Here is a 19482-nt window from a genome sequence, read left to right as displayed (position 1 = left end):
AAGGGTAGAACCGCTCAAGAAGCAGTTAAGCAAACACTTCAATGTTTCTATTATCGTGGACCTCACAAAGTGGCAGACTACATAGTTTGGAATACTTCCATGTAACCCATGTGTGAACAATGTGGCATTAATCACATGTTCCAAGATTACCCAGGGCGAGTTGCTTCAATGCAACTTCTCACAAAATACAACTCTTAATATCTTAAGTGTATAAAATGGACAATTGTCCATGGTGCCCTTAAATGTGCTTACACGCTTACAAGACAAGGCACTAGAGATAGTAAAAAAGAATGAAAAAATAAACACTTCGAAATGGGTAGAAGAACATGCTTTAAAGCAAGAACCAAAACAAAAGACAAACCCTTCTAAACCTAAGAAGGACAAGGGGCAACAAACTATAAAAACCAAAGCTGAAATAAAGGACAGGGAAAAAGGACCCGTGGAGGACATAACCCCAAAAGAGCAAAAAGCTACACATGATGCAAAAGCATCCACCTCAAAGGCTACCACACAAACCACAACACCCATATGTACGACACCGAATACAAAAGCCCGAAAGAAAATTCATTCTCGTCGCATGGGTAAACATAATGAAAACCTAATGATCCAAAGAAAGTCAGACAATGAAACAAGTTCTAGTAAGTTGCTAAGTGAGGATGAAACAAGTTCTAATTCGGCACTAGGTGCACCTCACAGACCAATCAAGAAACTAGAACCCGCCCAACCACCCCAAATTGAAAATCATGATCACATGACATATGCAGAACGTAAAAAGCAAGCTCAAGAGAGCATGCTTAACATGGTTGAGTGTCATACAAGCTCACCGGTTATGATTGAACCTCATAATGCCAATCCTAAAGAAGCAACCAAAATACAAGAACTTGAGGAGTATCACTTCCCCTTTCAAGAGGAAGACGTACTGTCTATAGAAGAGTCAATAGAGGCAGATTGCACAAATTATGCGGTTGAAAAAGCACATGAGGAATTCCATGAATCCCTTATGAAATTAAAGTAGTCTCTCAAATCCTCATTTGGAGGAGTTCTCTTCTCTCATATGATGAAGCCAGCATAGTGTCAACACTTGCACCTTTAACCGCTGAACATGAGTTATACAAAGACATCAAGAGCTACATAGAACTCGACTATATGGATTCACAAGTTTCCAAACAAATCTCAGTTAGAATTGTTAGAGGATCGAGTGTACCATTGTACTACACATTGGGTACTATTGAAAAAGTTGAGAGCCAAAAAGAGGATGGGAGTGAATGGGAATATGAAACTGAAATGGGATCTAAAGGCTGAAACAAAAACTAAAACATCCATGGTTCCTCTTGAAGATTCTATCATGGTATGGTTAGATTTCCCTACGGGCAATGATTTTAAGTGCAAACGCGCGTTGATTAGCCCTCAAGCTAATCATAAGATCTTGACAAATAATGGACACTTGGGTGTCATTGGGGCAACCTAAACTCATCCCTAAAGAAAATGGTCTTGCAAGAAATGCCAATGGATTAAACATTGAAGTTCTAGGATACTTTAGCTATGCTACTCAAACAATCGGTGGAGAAGTGGAATTTAGATTCCATGTTACCCCAAATCCCCTTGAGTATGATGTCATCCTTGGTGGAACTTGGATACATGACTCATTATATTCACTTGATGAATCCATGCAAACAGTCACCTTGAACACTCCTGCAGGCATTGTGCGATTTCTCTTACAGGAGGAAGATACCTTGGAGGAGCTGGAACTTCCAACATATCTTACTAAGAATATCCCAAGAATCAAGGTTGGATTGGAACTTTCCGATAAAATCACCACAATTCAAGCACAGCTTTATCCAACACGAGAGCAAAATCTCACGACCCTCGAGTTATGGGATTTGTTAGGTCAACCAACACTCATGGCTTATCCTAAAAGAATTCCATTACACAAGACTTGAACATGCCATGTCTGGGGTACTTTGAACATACAATGTATATTGATACTAACCCCCTTACTCGCAAGTTTTTGTGGTTGAGTATTTGTTGGAAGCAAATTTGATCTTGGGGCATAAAAGGACCATTGCTGCCCAAGCACCACTGTGCTTTGCTAGCAATAGGGTCATCTCATGATGGTCAATGATACAAAGTTGACAATACCATATTGCCAAGAAGAGGATCCAATCGATGGATTTCTATGATGCTGAAAGGAAATTTGATCTTGGGGCATAAAAGGACCATTGCTGCCCAAGCACCACATTGCTTTGCTAGCAATAGGGTCATCTCATGATGGTCAATGATACAAAGTTGACAATACCATATTGCCAAGAAGAGGATCCAATCGATGGATTTCTATGATGCTGAATGCAAAAAGTTACAAGCCTCTTCCACAGAATCCCCTCTACACAATGACCTACCATCTGCCTCAACGACCGACTCCGATAAAGCATCTACTTCTTCAACTCCATCCTCACCAATGAAGTTAAATGCCAAAATTTTACAATCAGTAGCTATTCCTCAAAAGGTTCCCCATATGCACAACCATCTATCTCTAACAAGGAACTCAAAGGAAAAGCCCTGGAGCCAATGCCTCTTTATCTCGACAAACCTCACCAAAGGAGATGGCAATATGCTGAAAAGCCTCCACATCAGTAGCCACCACTCAAACCTCATCTTCAACAACGTCCATAAGTCAAACCTGCAGTCTCAGCACCAACCAATTTGAACGAGGACCCAAAACCTTCCACTTTCACCAAAAAGAAAAATCCACCAAGACAACCAAAATCCAGGTATCTTAATGGTATCAAAATGTGGGTGGAGAAGCAGCTACTTGTATCTCAAGGCTACTATGAAGGTCCCAATCAAATTTGGGTGCCTTGACAGACAAAGCTTCTTCCTCAACATAGTACTCAGAGATAGTACTTAGAGGCCAAGAAAAAATAAAAGTACTCCACTACACCGTCCACAAAAGCCTATGCGAGTTTTTCAAAGAACTCCAACATATTAACAAGTGTGGGTACCGAAAAGATTACTGTAAGAAAGCACAAGGGTACTACAAAGAAAATAACATAGCTTGGGTTTTCAAGCAAACCAAAAGGTCCCCTAAGCCTGCATAAAGAAATAAGCCTCAGCACCAAAAGCATTAGCCACCAATTTATAATGCTCATCCAAAGATGGGTGCCTATGCACGTGCTTCAACAACAAGGATACTATGATGGTAATCCCATCATATGGTTGCCAAAATCCAAAAAAGATAAGATAGCCTCACCCCCGACGTTAACCCCAATAGCTTCACCTAAAGTTCGACAAGAATGGAAACCCAATCAATATCAAGCAAGTCACTCAACCCCTCTCGTGCATACAACACCTACACAAGAGTTGGTGTATTTAGTCAACCCCATTGGCAACCACCCAGAAGCCTTACCTATTGCCTCAATAATAATTGAGCCACAAATTCAAGAAACAATACCTAAGTCTGTAAACGAAGACTTATTAGTGCATCAAAGATAAACTCATAATGCTCTTTTCACCCCTCTGGATGTGAAGCATAAGTGCACAAGAACCTGTTGCTTGCAAGTCATATAGAATGGTTTAAAATAAAAAACCATCAGGGTAAAACCTTGCAATCTCATAGGTAAAACTTTCAATCTCACACAACTAAAACCCTACAATCTCATGGGTTAAGCCTTTTCACGGCTTAAAAATCTCACGAGTTAAGCCATCTCACAGCTTAAGCATCACACATATTAAGCCTTTCACGACTTAAGCTCCTTCACGTGTTAAGCCTTTCACAACTTAAGCCCTTTTGCATGCAACACTTTCACACAATGAGGTTGTCGGGGCAAAGATGAAGTGAAGATCCTCTGATCAACATGCCCATCATTTATAGCTCTCAAGGACAAAAGCAGGTCTAGGCGGGGGGTTGTTATCTCTTTTTTGTATTTCCAAAATCCTTGATTCTAGCCTAGGATGTATTCACATTATGAATGGTCGTGGGCCAATGATGTATCAAAAGCTATCCATAACCACAGGCCTTGTATATATGGGTAGAGATATGAACTGGGCACTTAATATGGGTAGAGATATGAACTGGGCACTTAATATGGGTAGAGATATGAACTGGGCACTTAATATGGGTGGTCGTGCAAAGTCCATTTGTATATATACAACTTTTGATAATGTGAATGGAAGAATTTGATCATTTCTCAAGTGCAAAGTTTTCTTATTGTCTTGAGCTCTTTCCCTCTTTCTTGTAGGATACATGCTTGTGTGTGTGTGGATGGAATGCGTTGAGTGTGCATGCTTGCTTGCTTGCTTGAGAGTGAGAGTGATTGAGCATGATTGGAGAAGAAGGTAGTTTTAGCTTTCTAGCTTAATCGGCTTCAAAATTTTCAAAATTTTCACCAGCTTCAAAGTATGAAGGTCTCATGAAAAGATTCATATTTGATATATGATCTAAGTCCATGAGTGATACTAGATAGGGATGATATACTCGAACTCCACCATTTATCATACCAGCCATAAGGAGATATTTTAGGAGGAAAAAAGCTAAGTGTCTACCATTCAAAGTTATAGATAAAGGATAACTTATGATACCCTATCACTACCATTAGTGTGTGTTCAATGATGCGATTAAAATAACTTTGAGGATAAAGCCATTTGCATCCTAAGAAGATATTTTAGGAGGAAAAAAACTAAGTGTCTACTATTTAAAGTTATAGGATAAAGGATAAAGCATGATGCCCTACCATTACCCCATTAGTGTGTGTTCAATTATCCAATTAAAATAACCTTGAGGATAAAGCATGATACCCTACCATTACCATTAGTTTGTGTTCAATGATCCAATTAAAACAAACTTGAGGATAAAGCATGATACCTTGCCACTTCCATTAGTGTGTGTTCAATGATCCAAATAAAATAACCTGGAGGACATAATGGAAAAGATAGAAACCCAAAGGACTAGATCATTAATATATGTTTTTAAGATTCTACCACTACCATTAAAGTGTGTCTAATGGTCCAAATCAAAAATTCCTAAAGTAATAATGGCAATGTAGTGAATAGAAAAGAGTAATTCATTGATATATGTTTTGATTTAATACAAGATAAGTGTTCCTTTGTCATTATTAATACAAGCACCTCTTTCTAGGATCCATCAATCAATATCAATATTGTTAACCTAGTAGCAAGCTTCAACATACCTAGAAGAGCTAAGGCCATGTCCCTAAGTGAATGCAAATATAAAGCTAATAATGTTTCGCCTAAGAGTTAACAAAAGAAGCCACTTGTTGGCCAAAAAGAAATCTGAGATTGCAAGCTTCAATGGGTGTTCTCACTTTCTCAATTGAAGTACAACTATTTGAATAGTTTATATAGTTATAGTTGTTAAGAAGATTATCCATAGTATCAAATCTGGGAACTAGGCTGGTATAAGGATTTGAAAAGTATCTAAGGTGCTAAGTCAATTAACGATTAACTAGTTAATGTAAGTAGGAGAAAAGTAGTTAAGGGAAGAAGATGTCTCTGATTGTGTATTAGCTTGACACATACAATATGCTTACCTTTATTGAGCAAGAAATTATCTTGAAGTTATCATTAATGAATTTAAAAATATTTATTGATTTAAATAAATACTAAAAACTATTCAATAAGCACTTTTTAAATTGCGAAAAGACCTATATTATTCTTAATTACGAAACCTTAAAGTCTTAAGGTATACAAGAACCACTCTTTACTAAGGTGTCAGAATTTAATAAACAACTTAGGTAATAGGATCTCAAAAACCTTTGAGGATTATTGCAAGGAGAATTGCTATAGGAAATAAAACCTTAGTAAAATCTTAAGAAAAATGTATAAGATACACAAATCCTCAAGGTATTAGAATAACACGACTAATACAAAGGGTCGGTTTAAGAAAATTGTATGAAAGCAATATCTCACACATTGTCTTTGCCTTCATTGACAAACTAGAAAACAATGGGGTGTGGTCTTCAAGAAACAAAAGCTTGGCTTCATCCGACATCAACAACTTAATCATCATCACCAATAAAATATTGTCTATATTGGATATAATCTCTCATAAGTAACGCAAACAAAGCCTCTTGTCCAACAATATAGACAATAAAATATTGTCTATATTGGATATAATCTCTCATAAGTAACGCAAACAAAGCCTCTTGTCCAACAATAGCATTTTGGCCATCTTATATTGTGAGAAAAGGGAAAGCGCGTGCTATGATAATGTCTTTTCCAATGAGAGTGTATGAAATACTTCACAATATGGAGGTTAAGCAAACAGATTTGGAGCTCAAACATTGCAAGTCATCATCAGCATTTGACTGTGCACACATGGAAGCTTCGCACCATATGTTTGTTTAGAATTTTTTGTGTTTGGTATTTTTTGGAAACTTTTGGGTACATCTACCTTTTTTCTTACTCTCTCTCACACACAGAGGTGGCCTCTCCCCCCACTTACTTACGAGATAATGTTACTAGTCATGAAATCCGAGACCACCTCTTTTAAGATTAAAGTTAAAAAATACAAGATTATCCTTGATTTCCATCACCATTCAATCACATCAAGCCAAACTTGACATACTAGGTCAAGGGCAGTACTAGTGTGAGAGTTCTAGTAAGAGTTTGCTTCTTGAGAGTGAAAAATTTAATCGATCACATGATCCCATTTAGAAATTCGAAAAAAAGAAATTAACTAAATTGAGAAAACTTTGGAATATTGTTGACAACTTGGAAATGAAAATAGCATTGCTATTATGGATTAATCCCATGCTTAAAAAGTACTATACTAATGACTCCAACTTGATCTTTATAGTTGTGCTTTCTATCCAAGCTGCATCTCACTTCATACATGCACACAATGGTTGGGCCTCAATGCATTGGCTCCATCCTTGACCTTGTGAAATTGGATGCATCCTTTGTATGCAAGCTAGATCCCACTTCGTATATGCACACAATGGTTGGGCCTTGATGCATTTGCTCCATCATTGACCTTGTGAAATTTTTATGCCTGCAAAGTCCTTGTTGTCAAGTCACATCAGTAGTGTGAGGCTCCCAATTATGCTATACCCAATGCAAGCATGGTTTCTCCTTGAACGTAGATCCATTAGCCTTACTTTCATTATTTAAAACTTGGTTTACTTGCCTAGCTTGGTATCTGGGAATTGAATCCCTCCCATGATGGTAGATGTCGTTGCAAGGGCAAAAGGGTTCCATACTCTTTAAAGGGTCTACCTTGTCATGTTGCAATCCACTAGCTAGATGTATAACATTTCTTCCACTACTAACATGTAGAATTCACTAATAGGTAGACTCTTTGAAGGGTATACCTTGTCATGTTGCAATCCACTAGCTAGATGTATAACATTTCTTCCACTAACAAGTGGAATTCACTAGACTTCTCAGGAAATGGTTGTTGCTCGATGGGTCACCTAGCATATGAGTGTGCCCTTGTCGGCACCTTGCTCAACCGTGCGACAATCATTATGAGCCATGGGAAATCAAGGCTCTAGCACACCGCCCAACCGTGGTGCCCAAACAACCTCCTCGTTGGCTAAAGCCTTCCCCCCATAGTCTCTTCAATGGACCCACCCGCAAAGAGCAGAAACATTCGGCAAGCGTAGCAATCGTAGGTACCGAACATCAAAAAGGGCCGGACTCCTAACTTGTGAGCCCGTTGCAATCGAGGTTGATGTGATGGCAGCCATACACTTGAGGCATGTAACCCAAGATGGGTCACCTACTAGCACCTACCTATACTAGCATAAGTGTACCCTTGTTGGCGCTCAAGCGTGGGACAATCATTATGAGCCATGGGTGATAGGGGCTCTAGCACACCACCTGAACGTGGTACGCCGAACAACGTCCTCCTTAGCTATAGCCTTCCCTTCAATGGACCCACCCCCAAAGAGACTTTCGACAGGCCCAACAACCATAAGTACCCTAGTGCCCAATAGGTAATAGTGGCAGACCCCTAGCTTGTGAACCCATTGCAGTCGAGGTTGATGTGGTGGCAGCCATTATACACTCAAGGCATGTAACCTAAGATGGGTCACCTAGCATGAGTGTGCCCTTGTCAGCACCGCTCCGAGAAATCAGCCTCTAGCTCATCGCATGACCGTGGTACCCCAAACAACCTCCTCCTTGACTACAGCCTTCCCCCCACAATCTCTTCAATGAACCCAGCCCAAAAGAGTAGAGACTTTGGCAAAGTCCCAACAGCCCTAGCTTTAGGACGAGCCTAGCTTGTGACCCCTACCTTGTAATCTCTTCTCCTAGCCATGTGGACTTTTTGATGAAACGTTCGAGGTCTAAGTGACACCTATAGCATGAGGTGTAAGAAGATATTAGTGTGGAGGAACTCGTCTTATAGAGGGCAATATAGACATTGTACAAGAGCATCATTTGTCGAAATTAGGGACCATGCATTGCAAGAACCATCTCTTGGGCCACATCCACACTTTTTGGTCTCCCACTTTTGGCCCCCACGGCAACCAAGGGGTGAGCATGTCAATCAACAGCCACCTTCTTACCTAGGTGACAGATGTCCATGCAATCATCCTAAGTAGAGCCTAATGTGGGTTTCTTTCTCTTCGGGAGGGTCATGTTGGTCTCCTCAACATCTTTTCCCCCAACAAGTCGGAGGCTTGACCAAATTTTGGATTGAGGTTCGCTGTGTAGATTTCTAGTGCATAGGTGAGACGTCAACATGACAAAGGCTATGAAGAATCGTGAAAACTTTAACACCGTTGAGTCGCTCTAGGATGCACTCTCTTCTAGGCATGGGGAATCTATTATTAATTCTTAGCTTATTTAGCGCCCTGTAGTCTACAAGAATGCACTCTTATCCGTCTTTTGGACAAACAGGACAGGAGCGGCAAATGGGAAGAAGCATGGATGGATAATCCCAGACCAGAGTAGCTAGGATAACTACTGCTCCAGCTCACTCTCTATTGCGCCTTAGAAAGGCAATAGGGGAACTTATTGGGAGGCTCTGAACCAGGAACCAGCTCTATGCGATGGTCCTCACGTCTACTAGGTGCTTGGAGATTGGGTGGGAGGTTCTCACAGCATAATGTTGATGTATTGAGACAAGCGTCTAGCCATCCTCTACTCCACAGCATAATGTTGATGTATTGAGAGAAGCGTCTAGCCATCCTTTGCTCCAGTGCGAGTGCTATCTGAACTGCATTATACTAAGAGCGGACATAAATCGATGCACACTTTGCTCCTTTTCTTATGGCTCATTGGGCTTGAATGTGGGAAATGAGTGGTATTCTAGCAATGCTTTCATCCCCGTAAATCATGATGGGCGCAGGAAAACCTTCAACCATAGTGAAAGGGTCATGCCTCGAATCACGAATGGGTGCATATTGTCTGACCCATGGATCCCGAGGATCATGTCACATCCTAAAAGAGGGGAGAGAATGACCGCTAGAATGTTGACTTCTGAACCTGAAACTCAAACTGTTGAGCTTTATGAGAGAGATGTGTAAGTAGACCATGTGTAAACCCATCCACATCTAAATGATAAGGAACCAAGGTACAACTCATCTTGTTTGCCAACTACGGAGAGATGGCATCCTCAACTGCCCATGTTGAAGAGAACAATGAACTATTGTCCCCTTTAAGTGCCATAGCCATGGATAAGAGCCTTCTTCTCTCCCTCAACCTCACCCTCCTACTTATCATCAAATACCACCAATGGCACCGAATTCAAAGCGGGCATTGAAGGACATTAGAGGCTGATGGTGGAGGTGTGGATGGGGATGCTATGGTCGCTATTGTGAAAGTGGGTGCCTTGGTAGACTTTTGAGCCTACCTCTTAGTGCAATCCTTCTTCTTGTGTCCCACAGTGTGGTAGAAGAAAAACGTTTCTCTACCTTGTATCGTGTCTGTTCATTCGGCTGGAGGTAACCTCCAATGATGCCCCTCCTTAGCTTTTTCCTCATGAGTCTTCTTGGGCATGGAATCTTTCTTATTGCCCAATTGACCATGAGAATTTTTCTTTTGGTCTTTGTTGTTCTGAGCCACCTTACCTTGGGTAGATGACTGCTCGGGCTTAGGATTAGATTGTACTTGTTTGCGCTTACCTCCGTTCAGCATTAGTTCCTAATTCTGACCGAGGGTGAGTACCCGTGCATAACTCCAAGGCTCAAAATTCCTAACTAGGTACCTAGTGTTTTCGTCTAAACCTCTAATGAACTATTTTAGCTTGTCTTCTTCCAATATACCCAACTGCTGGGCCATGGTACTGACCTTGTTGGAATAGGTCAAAACACAAGAACCATTCTCAGTGAGTTTGTAAAAGTCATCCTCAAGATTGGTCATATACTGTGGAGGAAGAAAACAGATCTTGTGGTCAACCATGAAAGTAGCCCAATCAAATTGAAATTGGCCTGTGAAAGGGTACGGCTACCACCAAGTAACAACTTCCCTAGTGAGTTGGGGTGCTTCCACATGGACTTTGTCTTGTGGATCTATGATTTTTGCTAAAGGAAAATATGCTTCAAATTGACAAATGAACTGAGTAACAACAGCATGATCACACTTAACTAAAGTTTAGAGAAGTTCGTATGACGGTGGTGGTAGGGGCGGTGGAGGACAAGGTATCTAGAGCCATCTCACGGAAGGATGCCAGAATCTGGGGCATCATCTGGTGATGTTGAATTTGGATAGCCTCCGAGTTGAGTCTTTGTTGGAACTCTCAATCGGCTTCTTCTCGACAACGCTGGTCTTCCTAATACTTGCGTGTGGCTTCCTTATCCCTTTGTTCCTCCGCACGTCTCTATTCTTCTTTATTTTTTTATTCTTCAGCTTTTCTTCTTGTTTCTTCACATCTTTCGATTGGCCAACCGATTGGTGAGATCCTTAGCATTCCTTCACAAACAAGAGAGAGAGAAGAGAAAGTAGAGAACACAGTATTGGCTAGCCGACTGCTGCATATGCTCAAGACATGCTGTCGGCATGCTGTATATGCTGGTCAACTGGAGCATACTTGCTCCAAATGCTTGTCGGCTGGCCCGACATGCTGTCCAAGACTGTAAACAGCCCTTAGACAGGTTACCTAACCCTAACTATAGCCATGGGCTAGCCTTTGGCTAGCCCATAAGCAATCCAATCATGCTTGCTACTGCTTCTGATGCAAACCTAACCTATGGTTGACTGCTGCATGCACTTATCTAATGGGGCTCTCCAAGTGAGTTAAGATGACTCTGACCTCTATGGGGTCACAACGTACGACAAATATTTCTTAAAAATATATTACTACTACACAAACGTTGCACTAATGATCCAGTGTGTCACTATGTACGCCATTGCGGGGTGCACGTGAAAGACTTACCTCCCTCTAGCACCTTTAGGAGTAGACCCACAATAACGCTTGAGTGGGTGCATAGATAGAGGCTGGGTGCATAGATAGAGGCTACCTGCTCCACTCTTCAGACCATAGAGACACACAAAGTGGCAGTGACACTCTTGAGGCCATAGAGACACAAATAGTATCATTACCATGCTCTACACTCTAAAATTAGGTTTGTTAAAGGCTTTGGAAGCACATGGGAGTTGTTGCAACGCCCAAGCTAGAAATATCTTTCAATTCTCCTTCTCAGTAAGCAAACTAGAGGGTTGTTTCTCACGGTCTCTCTCACAAAAATTGCCCAAGCCGCGGACGAGTTTTAAATTTTCCTCTATCTTCTTCATCGATGCGTGCATCGTGTCGTTGATGGCATACTCCACCAATAGTAAAATTTCTTCTAATGCTCCCTACATTAACACCTCAATGTTGAGATTATGGTGTTTCTGTCTACCTGTCACTTTGGGGAAGGAAGAAATATTGAACTGTAACTTACTTCATACCCAAACCATATAACAAGGCCCTCCAAAATCCTCCCAATGGACTATCTTTTTTCGGAACTCAATGTAACACCTCCATAATGAAAAGCCTAGCCACCCCTTGAACATTCGCATGTGATTTGCAAGGAATAAGGTGTGTATGATTACTCAACCGATCATGATGACCATAAGAATACAATCATTCTAGAGTCTCCAAGTTGGTAACCCAACTATAATGTCCATACAAATACCCCCCCATGGCAACTTTGGAACTGACGATGGATGAAGCTTGTCAGCTACTTTCATACGACAACTTCTCCAACATATGGCCCTCACCATGGTGTCCTGACGCAAACATCATGCGGTTTCTCCTATAAAGCACCCGGCCGAAATTATGTGGCCTTTGACTCAGCAAAAACCACATTCTCCTTACCCACACACAATGAATCTCAAAGATGAAGTAACAAAGAAAGTGCCAACAACCAAAGTTGGCAAGGAGATAAATCAAGCTGGGACTGACTAAGAAAATATTTATGTGATTCATGATGCAACACACCGAACCAAAGAAATAGTAGCACCACTTCCAAAGGGGATTGCGAGCAGCCCACCCTGGTTGTACTTGGAATACCGGATCTCAACACCACGGAGCTTCCAACTCTCATGGGCAACAGCGTGTCCATGCTGCTATCACACTGCCCCAATTCCTCCTCCACTAGCATTGCAGAGAATCGTGAAGGATTCTTCCAAATCCGGTAAAACACTCAGACGGGAGCAATTGACATAAGAAATTTGAGCTTCTTTAACAAAGCCTGCTCAATAGGGGTCATGCAAACCACCCGACCCTCCTCAGTTGCATCAAAAGGATTGGTTTCTCGGGCACAGTGCTCCACAAAACATCGATCGAGCACAGTAGGCCCATGAAATCCTTGAAGCTTATGCACATTTGCCAAGAGTGGCCACCAAAAAGAATGCACTCGATCATCCATCGAGATTTTGACCATGCTTCCAAGGGTGAAGCGACGTCTGTACATCCTTATCATCTTTATCTTTGGTTCTATTGACTGGAACTATCCTGGAATGCCATTGTGGTAGACCACACCTGCGTGAGCATTCAACCATGGGTTGCTTAGAATAGCATCCACCTCATCCAATTGTCCCACCTTGAACAAACAATCCCCAAAAGCCAGCAAGGCATCCTCCAACGTCTCAGCAACCCGAAATCAGTTTTGACTTCTTCCGCTTCCCTCTGATCATCACAGTGGCTAAGATCATGCCACTAGTGTTGTCCATCGTTGTAGCAGCTTCAGCTGCTCAACCACATGGTCCTGGATGATGTCCTGTAAGGCTCCTCCATCAAAGAGTAACCTTGAGTATTGGGAGAACCGGAGAGCCGTGTATGTGGGAAAGTTTGAAGCCCGCGAACCGGAGTGAAGAATGCCTCCACTTTGGTATATGTTTGGGCCAACAGAGAAAATTTGGAGAGATTTAGTGTGCAATCCTTTTCCCTCACAAGAGTACTTACTTGCAACCTTACCATTTTTTCAAAGCTTCAATGACCAACATTGGCCATTTCTGTCCACAGCCAGTCTCCTCTGAATGGCGTGTATGCGGTCTCGTCTGGCCGTACTTGCCGGTACAGGCAGCAGAGCACCGTCGACAAGAAAAGCACAAAACATATAATGAAAACCTTAACATACGTTCTCCTTGTGAAGGTAGTCTATCGATCCCGTGAATGAAAGAAAATTGTTGCTGGTCTGTCACCACCAACCAGCATTCTGCACTTGGATGTGCACTATGAACAGGTGCAGAACCAAAGACCCGAAACCATGCAGTGTCGTGTCGTGCCCCCGTCTGGCACCAAGCTTGGGATGCACTGGCATGGCCAAGCGTGCACCCAGTTTTGGGCAAAACCCAAAATGGCCCGCAATTTGCACTTTTGGAGTCCGCCCAGCCCATGCGTCGTCCTCTGCTGGTCGGCCTGCTCGACTGCCTCGTCCTGGCCCCGTATAAGGGTAGATCCAGCCCCACTCATGACACCTTTCATGCATTGCAGCCCTCAGCTCTGGCAGCCTCCAAGCAGCCCACCAGGAAGCAGGAAGGGTCATCTATCTGTGTGATCTTCTGTGGCAGCCCACAAGGAGAAAATGCAAGTTCCTTCAGTTCAGTCAGTTCTCAGCAATAGACAAACAGTTCCAAAGACAAGTCAGTGAGCTGGATAACAGATACGGAGCAAGAGAAATCAGTTAAGAGTGATGAGTGACCTCCACTTTAGTATTATGTTTGTTGGGAGGGAGAGATTGAGTGTGCAATCCTTTTTCCATTTTTCCAAAAGCTTCAATGACCAACAATGAGTGAATGGCCTGTATGCAGTACTGTAACAGCACCATCCATCGACGGCGGCGAAGCACAAACAAACATAAGTTTTCCTTGCTTGTGAAGGTAGGTAGAGTCTTATCAATCCTATGAAAACTGTCGCTACCTGCATCACCAAGAAGGCCAGATGCCTTAGTACCAGAAGAAGAGGAGTCTCAGAACTTAGTAGAGTACCAGGAGCTCCATAGAGACTATTATTGCTATTGCATAGACTCAAAAGCTGCTTCAACAACCAAAGGGTCAGGTCAGTGGGGATTGATATTTTGAATTGAAGTGTACCCGATTGGGAAGTGGACCTTCCGCTGGCTGCTGCTGCTGCTGCTGCTGCATCATCTGCGACGACGGGGAGAAGCGCAGGGCTTTTGAAGGAGGCAGAGTATGTGGAGGCGTTCCGTTCTTTGCCGTGTGCGAGAGAGAGATCATCATCATATCCTCCATCCGATCTCCCTCTCTTCTGCCAAAATCCCACGCTCTTTCTTTCGCGCGCGCGCAGGCAGAGGACCTTCCTTCCAGTTTGGAGTTTTTATATAATTATCTTGGGTGCGCCGGGCCTCTGAGGCAGTGCAAAACAGAGGCGACGCGCGCAGCCCCCGGGCAGCAAGCTGCCGGAAGGGGGCTGCCCCCATGAAAGAAATTAGGTTAATATCATGTGGCCCGATGGGCCACGTATCAGATATTAAACTGATAAGAACAGATACTGCACTTCATCTCAGCCATGAGGCCGAGAATGGCACGAGCCTCCCGATGCTCACCCCACGCCTTTTATACCAGCCCACGCACGGCTTCCCTTTATGGGATCGATGGATAGATCACGCGCTGCCCGAGAGATTTCTACGCGCATGTGCGTCACGGCTTGATTCAAACTTTACTTATGCTCTTGGTCATCTCTAACAAGAGCATAAGTAAATTTCCGTTAAGAGGGAGACACAAAGCCATGAGACCCCACATGACCTCTACACGTGTATCCCCTCACTCGTTGCTTCTGATTTCTTGCCAGCCTTTTTTGGATAAGAAAACGACCTCACCTGCTCAGCGAATTAACGGGACGATAAACCACCGAACGAGATGTAACGTAGAACAATCACTTGCCTTTTGTGTAACTCGGGGAAGAAGAGTAGTCTTGAAACTTGTAGTGTGCTTAGCAAGTTTTAAATATTTTTTTTTTGGGGGGCTTTAATCAAGATTTTCTTTTATTACTAACCTGCTTACTTGCTAAATTTCAAAAAGACCAGTATTCTTTATTTTCTCTGCAAAACCTTAAAAAGACCTTATTCTTTTACGCACAAAAAAAAAAGAAAGAAGAAGCCTTAATAGTCCTAAAAAGAACCACATTTTCGTAAGGTGAAAGAATCTAATAAACAACCTACACACAATACGAGGTTATTGCAAGAAGAGGCTTAAGATATTGCAGGCTCAAATAAGTATGTCCGGGGGGTTATCACTTCTTCTTCTTCTTCCAGTATTGAGACAGAGTGTTCCTCGGTCAACAAGCATCATGGGTCCCTCATCCTCTGAGCATTTCCACAGACTCTAGCACAGCCATCTCCGATCATATGCCCTTGCAATGGAGCAAACTGATGGGGAGGAACTGGAACCGACTCCGTTTCCTACTAGGAAATCGAGAGTTAATAACCTTCTACTTATTACATATGATCTGTTTGTTGAATACACTGAGAGGAAGCCATTGGGAGGCTGAAAAGGGAGAGGCATGTCGGATGGATCACGGAGGCAGTTTTCCAATGAAAAGGAGAGGTATGCGGATGGATCATGGAGGCACGGATGCATACTAGCAACGCCTCGCAAAGCCACCATAGTGTGCGCCATTTTGTCGTGCAACGAATGACGGAAAGGGGAGTCCTTGTTGACACCAACCCTTCTCCACTTCAATTGAATTCTTTCTTGAAAACCATATCTTTCCTCATTCGAATCCTTGACAACTGTGCCGCTTGTTCCAAAAGGCTTTGTTCGACTTAGGGAAAGAGCATGAAGCCAAACTTACGACTTAAAAGGGCAATCGATTGTAACCTCTTAGGCCAATGAAGACAGTTTCGAGGTCGAACTAGCCAAACTCTGGCTTCAATTCCAATCAGGCAAGGAGTTTGAGAAAAAATTAGGATTTATTGATAGTGGCGTGCACGTCACAGTCTAATGTTCTATGAGACTTGGACCTCATTAGGTAGGCCCACATCACTCCCACCACTGCACATGTGCATGGTTCAAGAAGGCAACTTTGTGTATGGGTACATGTAAGAGCTAACCTTCAGTATTGAAGACAACATGTCTGAGTCCGCATTCTTCATGATCTCCGTGTGAAGGAACTATAGCTGATGAAATCCTTTTGGGAAGAAGCCGGAAAAGCAATAACAATTTCCACATTCATTCAGATTTCCCGCGAGGCTGCATTGGGGTAGTCTCACGTCATTCCGTCTCTAACAGAACACAAGCCTATGAACCTTACTGTGATGAAGATTCATTGTTGGTAGCACTTGCTCCTTTCACCAAGTGCCAGCTTTTTACCCTCCATCCTCAGAGTCCAATGAAAAAGAATACTCATCCTCAAAACGTTGCCAAATAGCATGGTAGAAAACCATAGGCTTTTGCTTACAAAAGGTGGGTACCTAAAGAAAGCCATACATTGTGGTTGGAAGGCTCTAAAAGCACTCCACACATGAAACACCCTTAAGATATGAACCTCAACAGCCACCAAGCTAGGTAAGAGTGGTCCAAGATCATCCTATCTTACATGTCCCTTTGCAAAACACACAAACCTAGGTGGGAGTAGCGCCGTTTGCAAAACTAGTACAAGTGGAAAGAAAGACAAATAGAAAAGCTGGTAAGTTCATGAAGAATAGAGGGTTTAATTTATGGATGGAATTAGAGAATATTCCTTTTTCCATAAACTTAATGTAACTATTAGAAATTTCTCCTAGCTGTACAAAACAACTCTACCAAAAGCCAACCTAAGCACTACTCTAGGTGAGTGTCTACGGTTATGATCTAAGTCTCTACCATAACCTTCTTGGTAAACTAGTCCAAAAACTTATAATCTAATCTCATAAATAAGATTTTTAAGTAATCACACAGCTCTCACCTTCTCTTTTTACATGCATTTCACCTTCACTGCCTCTCATTTTCTTGATGAAATCATAGCAGCGCGCACCCTCGAGCTCTCTCGTGCTGATACAATGCTCTGCCACCTTATCGAATGAATTGCCTCGTCTAGCGTGGCTCCCTCTCCTTCCTTATCCTTACCCATAAAAAGGAGCCCCAAGTGTCACAGCTTTTGAGTCGCTTGCATTTTCGAGAAGACATCTACAACAAGGTTTTTGACAAAGAAATCAAAATGTAGGACATCACTACATCATTTGGGAGATCACTTGCTCAAGGAAGAGCATCATCATCACTCATGTCATAATATATGGAAAGCTTCTTGAGCTTCCCCTCGAGCTTCCCCTTTTAGCATCATGTGCTCAATAGAACCATCTCTACGGAGGTCTTCCAAATCACGAACGACAAACCATCAAGATTAAAAAAAGGTTCAATAAATTCTAAAAAGACCAATATTCTTAATTTCTATGCAAAGCCTTAGAAGTCCTAAAAAGAGTAATAAATACTTCTTAAATTTCAAAAATACCAATATTCTTAATTTTTTTACATAAAACCTCAAAGTCTTAAGGTAAATAAGGATCACATTTTAGAAAGGTGAAAGAATTTATTAAACAACATGCATATAATACAATTTCAAAAACCTTAGGGGATTATTGCAAGAAGAGGCTTACGGTAATGATACACAAAATAAAACCTTAGAAAAATTATAAGAAATATGTATAAGATACACAAATCCTCTGGGTATTAGAATAAAAGCTTGTGTGTGCGGGTGCATATGTGTAATTATAAATGTAATAATAATTTGAGGCTATAAAGTAATTCAAAAACATCAATTTTTAAAAAACCAATTCAAAAAAAAGGTTGGTTTCAATAAATTATATGAGAGCAATATCTTTGAGGTAATCATCCAAGAAAATAATTTACTCATGTAGTTTTGTTGCCTGCCCCAACATTGAAAACAATCTCACCTGCTAAGTAAATTAACGAACGATAAACCACCAAATGAGATATAACGTAGAACAAGCACTTCTTTTGTATAACTAGGAGAAGAGTAGTTTTGAAACATGCAGTGTGCTTAGCAAGTATTGATCTTGAAGTTATCTCTAGTGGAATTAAAAAATTTATTGATTTAACCAAAATTTAAAAAAGGTTTAATAAAACTTGTTAAATTTTGAAAAGACCAATATTCTTAATTTTCTGTGCAAAACCTTAAAAGTTCTAAAAAGACCAATAAATACTTCATAAATTCCAAAAATACCAATATTCTTAAAAAAATTTACGCAAAACCTTGAAGTCCTAATAAGAAACACGTTTCAGTAAGGTGAAAGAATTTAATAAACAACCCACACAAGTTTAAGATATTGATACAAGAAATAAAACCTTACAAAAATTCTAAGAAGTATGTATAAGATACACAAAATCTCTAGGTATAAGAATAAAAGCATCTGCCTACATGTGCACATGCATAATTATAAATTTAACAATAATTTGAGAATATAGAGGAATTTAAAAAGATTAATTTCTAAAAACCAATAGAGTAATGTGCATTCATTCATGGGGTCGAAGAAGTTAGAGATATAAAGAAGAAAGATATTATCTTGACTAGCTCAAATAAAGAAGAAAGATATTCATTCATGGGGTCGAAGAAGTTGGATATATAAAGAAGAAAGATATTATCTCCACTAGCTCAAATAAGCTTCTCGAGGACAAGAGGGATTCTTCAAATTCTAAGGAACTAAAGAAAATCCCTAGAAGATTTACAATAACTCTACTCCCTAATACATTAGTTTAAAGTCATGTTTCCTTGATGTAAAATATCAAGAAGACACCTGAGCCACAAAGGTATGCAAAACTGAAAGGAAAAAAACATTGGGAAGAAGCAATGAATGAGGGGATGAATCGACTCCGTTTCCTACTAGGAAATTGAGAGTTAATAACCTTCTACTTAGAGATGATCTGTTTGTTGAATACGTAGAGGAAGCCATTGGAAAAAAACATTGGGAAGAAGCAATGAATGAGGGGATGAACCGACTCCGTTTCCTACTAGGAAATTGAGAGTTAATAACCTTCTACTTAGAGATGATCTGTTTGTTGAATACGTAGAGGAAGCCATTGGAAGGCTAAAAAAGGAGAGGTATGTCAGATGGATCATGGAGGTAGTTTGCCAATGAA

At 41.3% G+C, this 19482-nt stretch overlaps 2 protein-coding genes and 1 non-coding gene across 4 annotated transcripts in view; 1 reads left to right on the top strand and 2 right to left on the bottom strand.

Moving 5' to 3' along the window:
- Positions 1–19482, top strand: part of LOC147611460 (uncharacterized) — a 114835-nt gene that overhangs the window by 30368 nt on the left and 64985 nt on the right. The window lies entirely within an intron of this gene.
- LOC147611459 (uncharacterized) overlaps positions 12350–19482 on the bottom strand; it is a 119665-nt gene continuing 112532 nt past the window's right edge. The window contains exons 1-3 of one of the 2 annotated variants that reach the window (XM_086784547.1): positions 14482–14947; positions 14091–14308; positions 12350–13950 (exon numbers count right to left, since the gene is read on the bottom strand). In XM_086784547.1, the coding sequence (XP_086640673.1) occupies positions 13935–13950; positions 14091–14308; positions 14482–14640 (393 nt within the window). In that variant the 5' untranslated portion in view covers positions 14641–14947 and the 3' untranslated portion in view covers positions 12350–13934. Of the gene's footprint in view, positions 13951–14090; positions 14361–14481; positions 14948–19482 lie in introns of those variants that run through there. The other variant, XR_015263757.1, reaches the window with a different exon arrangement.
- LOC147611462 (U2 spliceosomal RNA) lies at positions 14738–14935 on the bottom strand. The gene has a single exon (XR_015263848.1). It is a non-coding gene; the product is annotated as a U2 spliceosomal RNA (small nuclear RNA).

The sequence above is a fragment of the Cibotium barometz genome, chromosome 47 (genome assembly GCF_041138505.1).
Source record: "Cibotium barometz isolate CiBa-2024 chromosome 47, ASM4113850v1, whole genome shotgun sequence".
In the NCBI taxonomy this organism is placed as follows: domain Eukaryota; kingdom Viridiplantae; phylum Streptophyta; class Polypodiopsida; order Cyatheales; family Cibotiaceae; genus Cibotium; species Cibotium barometz.
Note: the sequence above shows the minus strand (reverse complement) of the source record. Positions and strands in the feature narration are given on the sequence as shown.